The sequence below is a fragment of the Antrostomus carolinensis genome, unplaced genomic scaffold, assembly GCF_000700745.2.
Source record: "Antrostomus carolinensis isolate BGI_N321 unplaced genomic scaffold, ASM70074v2 scaffold27571, whole genome shotgun sequence".
NCBI classification, from domain to species: Eukaryota; Metazoa; Chordata; class Aves; order Caprimulgiformes; family Caprimulgidae; genus Antrostomus; species Antrostomus carolinensis.
This window is the reverse complement of record NW_010292486.1, coordinates 25,691-31,718: the sequence shown is the minus strand read 5'-3', so window position 1 is coordinate 31,718 and position 6,028 is coordinate 25,691. Positions and strand designations below refer to the sequence as shown.

Sequence of the window (6,028 nt, the reverse complement as noted above, 5' to 3'; positions counted from 1 at the left end):
CCCAGGACACGGTTATTGGCCCCTGGGCTGCGAGCACACGTTGCCGGCTCGTGTTGAGCTGTATGTATTATCCTGCCACTCCACCTAACCAACACAGTAAGCTACTGCACAAGGGATTTCAAAAGGAGCAGTTTGGAGGCACAAGATACCCTCCACTACATCAATTTCTGTCATATTAAACCTTTTCCAACCAGAACTGTCTGCCAACACACATGGCAATAGTGGAAAGGGACCTGACTCTAGGCATGGTTTATGCTCTGAACATACAGAAAGTGGGGTGAGGTAACCATGAAAGTCCCATCCCTCCATGTCACTGGACAGAAACACTACAGTGCCAGGATTTGCAGAAATATCTGCCCAGAGTCTGGGATCCTATTCCATACATATGCAGCTCAGGAGTGGTGAATACCCAGCATCTCCCATGCACTTAACTGGAAACCGATGTCCACGCAGAGCTGCAGGCTTCACTCTCAGTATGCATCATCTGGTGGACACAGCTTTCTCCTTCAGATTGCTACGTCTCTCCTCTTTCTTCCTCCTTTCCTGCCTGCTGTGTTTTTTTTTTCTTTCTTTTTCTACTTTCCTATCCTTGTCAAAAGCTATTTGTATCAGTGGGAATCATACATGCTTGTGTGCATCATCCTCATCGACACAAAAGCTCCTCTTGACATGAACAGGCTTCCCCCACACGTTACACTTTTTTTTTTAATGTGGCATCCAAAACACTCGCCTGAACTGTCCATCACTGAAACAAATCCCAGAATCAGTGGTTGTGATCATGAATAACAACAAAGATGGTGAAATGCCAGAATTTCCATGATTCGGTCATGGTGTGCATGTACCACTATTGATTTGAAATGTGTTGCCTCATGGATTATCAAGCCCTCTTTTAGCTGGCCACTTCTGGATTCATACCTTGGGGTTTAAGGTAACCATTCTCTACAAGCAATAGTAGTCACAGACATTTTAAGTGTGAAAATTCAGTAAAAACACCCCTGTGTCATTTTTTTCTGACCACTGCATTAAAATACAAAAAAATTACCCAATATCTTGCCATGATTATTGTGGGAGAGAAAGAAATTTGGAACTTGTTTTCCAATTACTAAGACAATAAAGCAAGAAACCAGAATGTTGGTCCCTCTTCAAGCATATTGAGGCTCAACTGCAAGCCACATTTATATTTCTGTTTTTTAAGACTGACTAGTGAAAACACCCCAAACTCTTCAGTACAGCTGCTAAATAACTGCAATTTTCTATAACCTTTTATAATTTTATTTACTAGCCAAAGTCAGCAGGTAAGGCAGGCAATTCGGAATGCTCAGGAAGCCCTGGCTGGAGCTGCAGCATGGATGATAGATGCTCAAAGATCAGATACCCAGAAAATCCCCTTCCCATCATTCAGAAACACAGCCTTGGAGCTTGCTGCTGCAACCAACGTGCTAAAGCAAAAGGTACCTAATAAAAGTGGTTTGTGTGAACTGTATTTTAATAAATGGAAATGTACATTTTCCAATTAAGTGTTTTTCTCCCTGATATTATTAAAATGTGATGAAACTAGGAGTGGCAGGCTGGAAAGAAAGAGAAGGAAGTGGTTCTGGAAACAATGTGCAATGAAGCAGTGGAGCTTTCTGATGAAGGCCTTGCTGCAGCTGCTGAGAAACTCCTTGGGTCCAAAAATCAACGGGGTGGATTCGGGGAATAGAAGTTCTCCCTCTCGCAGAGAGAAGTCTCTGCAATGCCACGCTCCCACACGTCCTCCCCTACTCAAGAGACTTTGGGACCTCTAATGTACCCACCACCTACCGAACAAGACCTGCCTTCACAAGAGTGGACTTCCTTTGAGAGATTTATAGGGCTACAGGCAGCACCACGTGCCATGGGGACTACATGGCATGACGTGTGGTTTGGGTGGGCTTCCCCCAAGGGCTGCATCCAGCCCAGTTTCAGGACACTATTATTAAAACAAAGACACCCAGGGCTTGAAGGTTAGGGGCTACTGCTCTCCACAGCCACGTGATCCCACCATTTCTCAAGAGAAGCCCCCACTCTGTCCACCAGACCACTGGCTGCCAAGTTCATCACATGAGCTCTTATCTGTGGCACTCCCAGAATTCAGTAACACACATCTAAAGACAGATCACGGCCACCCCATCACTTGGAGGAACAAGGACTTACTGCCCCTGTGACCAGGGGACGTGGACACAGAGATCACCTGAAGGGAAGGCTGGGAGAAATCTCCATCTGCAGCACCAAAATGAGTAAAAATATCTCTTTTTGTGTCTGTTACAGTGCCAAAGATAATGAAAAGGAGAGAACGGAGTAAAAGAAAAGTAACTGGTTAGTGTGCGTGCCTCTGATATAAGGGGAAAACTAATCTAGATGGTGGTCTGAACTAAACTAGTTAGGGCTACTAACGAGATGCTCTAATGGGACTTTTCCATCTCCAGTGTCTATGATTCTGTTTTTTTAAAAAAGGAAAATTAAGAACTGTATGTTCATCTTTTCCTTTTAAGCTACACTTTAGGAATGATTAGGAACTGAAATGCTGGGATGAAAGCAAGAATTTCAGAGAAACTTATTTTGCATCTCCTGTGTGTTTTGACCTTAACATCAATGGAGGTGGATTACTGGCTTCCGCTTGGTCCTGGAAGCTAAAGAAAGGACAGATAATAATGATGCAAGTGTTATTACAAGAATAATATGTGGAATTGCAAAGAGATGCAGATCTGTAGGTCTTTTTGTTTTAGGCAATTTGAATGCAGAGGATGAACAACTGGACTTTGGATTCTGGTCCAGTTGATACTTGACTTCTTCCTAATCCAGAGCAGGGATGCTGTCAAATGGAAACCTAGCATTCCCTCCAGGGCTAAGGCCAGTTATTTCACTGAAGAGGCACGTGGTTTTAGGTGGGTTAATTTTTCTCCAGGTTTCCATACCTGGAAGAGGGTTGGATCTGCCAGGTGACTAGATGACAAGGAAAGGAGGGAGGATGACCTCTTGCTGCCTCAGTGCTGTGCTGGGGAGGGGCAGCCATGGGCTTGCAGTGATACGATACCACAGCAGCTGCACGCTGCCTCCCTATTTACATTACAGTTGTATATGCTCAGCTAAAAATAATCTCCTACCTCTGTCCTTCAACTGGTAAGAAAATAAGCTAATGTTTGCACTGAGTCTGAAAATACAAATTCATCAATATTATAATGACTTCCCAGAGGTCCCTGGGAGGAGTACGTAAGTGAGCCAAAGCTAATGATAACAACGCTATTTTTGTATGGCACTTACTCTTTACAACTCACACTCCTTTGATAATACCATGTGAGAAGCTTATGCAACTGCAACTTAATTGTAATAAAATACTTGGCGAAGCTGCGCTACACACCCAGCTATATCCCTGCTGTACTCCGGAGTCAAGATATATTTAAATGCAGCAGCATCACAGTGCCGCTGCTCAAAGCAGCACGACTAAATACTGTGCTTTCAACAAGAACACTAAGCCCCCTTCACGCAGGCAATTTCCTAACGAGTAATGACTGCTCTGCCGCATGCCTGCTAATAAGGCTAAATGCTTTCATACAGCCACATCGGGCGGGGGGTGAGGTCACCAGAGACTTCAAGCACCTAGAAACCATCTCTCTTGCTCTCACTCTCTACCCAGTCGAGGGAAAGCCAGCAGAGCCGTCACCACTATGCAGGGACACAGCTGATCTGGGAAGAGACCCAAGTCCTGGAATCTGCAGGAAACCTAAATTAAATTCCCGTTTCTAATCATATCTCTACGTGACTTGCCCTCCATTCTGGAAGCATCCCCGGTGGGAAACACAGCTGGGGAGTATTTTGGCTGCGATGATGTCAGCCCGCTCCTGATAGGCTTCTCCGTAAGGTGACACTTTGCTGAGTGAGACCCGTGTGCCTGGCCCTGGATTTTTACAACCTCAGGCATCCTTTCTGCCAGAGGATGGCACTCCACCCCTCTGCAAAAGGGCTCTTCCCGGCGCCCAGGACTACAACACATCGCTTGCGTTGACAGATTTGCGAATCAGACATGACACAGATGCTACCTGCTAATTTGTACCTCTTCTGCTGGTGCAGAGACCGGTGGCCTGGCTGCAGGGAGAGAAATGAGAGCGAGATGAACATTGCAGGTGGAAGATTTCTACTTTTGAAATCTCATTATTCAAGGCACCGGGGCAAATTATAGTAACTGGTCCTAATCCAAGGATGGTTCTGCTAATCACGAAGCCTGAGATGCACCAAAATACAGTTGAGCAGTGGAGAAAAAAAATGACATCTTTCAACTGAAAGCACTAGAGGTCCCATCTTCTATCAGCTGTGCAGATGCACGCACATACCTGAACAAAAACACACAGGGAACCTGCACGTCTGACAGGAGAAAGGGGACGTGTCACATGTAGCGATTTACCACGTATGCACAATTGGGGAAGGATGGGCCACAGACTGCTAAAAAATGTAAGACATTTTTCGTGTAATCTGCTCCTCGGTACTGTCACTGTTTGATTTTCTTCTCCAAACTGTCAGCCTGAGGTGTTTTACTACATCTGTCCACACCCAGCTCCTCTCTCCCTCTCTCTCATTCTGTTCTCCAGCGCTCAGGTGCAGCATCAAGGTTGCAGACGCTGCAGTTCGCAGCACTCAAACCACAACAAAAAGATTCGTGACAAGATGATTTAAAATGAATACTTCTAGGAAGAAAAAAATGCTATCCAGTATATCTGAACTGCTCTAGCCTCAACACAGCAGAGTCTAAATCACTCAGAAAATTGATAACACTAAATAAATAATAACTAAATAACTAAATAATAACTAATAACTAAATCACTCAGTGTCAGGATAACACTTTATGATCCACATGTACTCCTTCTCAACCTAAAAAATACCTTTGGAAAGTTACAAGGTTTCTTCCTACATTGTCAACCAACGAGAAACAAAGGTCAGAAGCACAGCTTGCCCAGCCACCTAGAAGGTTTTTCTTCCCAAATTTCCCTTGAACACACAGTTTGTCTGAGCTGTGCAGCGTTTAAACCACCTGCAACCGAAGCCTTAGTAAAACTCTGTAGCTCATTTCAGTAACGTACGTGTGTGATGGAGCCGTTCCCAGGCAGCTCCAAGTTTTCAAGCCATGGAAATTCACTGCCTTGTGCCCTACCTATCTCTCAATGGTAGGATTTGAGCTGAATCTAATCTGAGCTTTCTGGTGTGGAAAGTAAAAAATCACCTATCAAAATGTAAAATATATCCTCTCCTACTTTTTTATATTTTAATCAAAACCCATGAAGATCATGCAATTCTTCCTGTGGGTTCTCCAGCTATAAGAAAGACCTGTTTTATGTCCAAAAGATTACACTTATCATCGGTGTGACTCTGATGGTTCTCCTGGCACAGCGAGGGGGGATGAATTCCGGACCAGCGTTGGTCTGATGGATGGATGTGAACGATCAAGAATCAACTCCAGGCAGACCCAAAGCGACTGAGACATGCTGAGGAAAGCTGCACCCAGGGAGCCGCAGCGTGCGCCCCAGACCACCCCCCTGCACCCCACCACGCGTTGCCATTACCTGCGCTCGATGCTCCCCAACCGCAAACTGTATGACGGCGATGCCCGGGCTATGGCTGTCTTCAATCCTCTCCACAGTGCTGGAGTCTATTTTCAGGTCATTGCTAATTTCCGCGCTCTGGATGAAGTCTTCTGTTTTCAAGTCCTCTACTTTCTTCAGCTCCCCGTTGGCCAGCTGAATGATCGACCCCTTCATGAAGTAAGGGGGCAGCGTGGGAGGCGCGGCGGCGGCGGGGGAAGCGATGGACTGCACCACGGGCAGGTGGATCTGCGCCTGCACCATGGTGGCCTGGTAGGCGGGCTGGGTGGTGAGGGGCTCCGCGCTGAAGTTCTCGCTTTTGGGGACGGCGGTGGTGACAAACGTGTGAGGCACTGCTGCAAACTGGGGAGACGACGTGACGATCGCAGGCGTGACTCCTGATGGCTCGACGTCTGCGCCACCGACCGGTATCAGCA

At 46.0% G+C, this 6,028-nt stretch overlaps 1 protein-coding gene across 1 annotated transcript in view; it reads right to left on the bottom strand.

The window, feature by feature from the left end:
- Window positions 1–5,573: 5,573 nt before the first annotated feature.
- Window positions 5,574–6,028, bottom strand: part of ATXN1 (ataxin 1) — a gene marked incomplete at its 3' end in the record, with an annotated part of 1,911 nt that continues 1,456 nt past the window's right edge. The window contains exon 2 of the mRNA XM_029087223.1: window positions 5,574–6,023. Within this exon, the coding sequence (XP_028943056.1) occupies window positions 5,574–6,023 (450 nt within the window). The remainder of the gene's footprint in view (window positions 6,024–6,028) is intronic.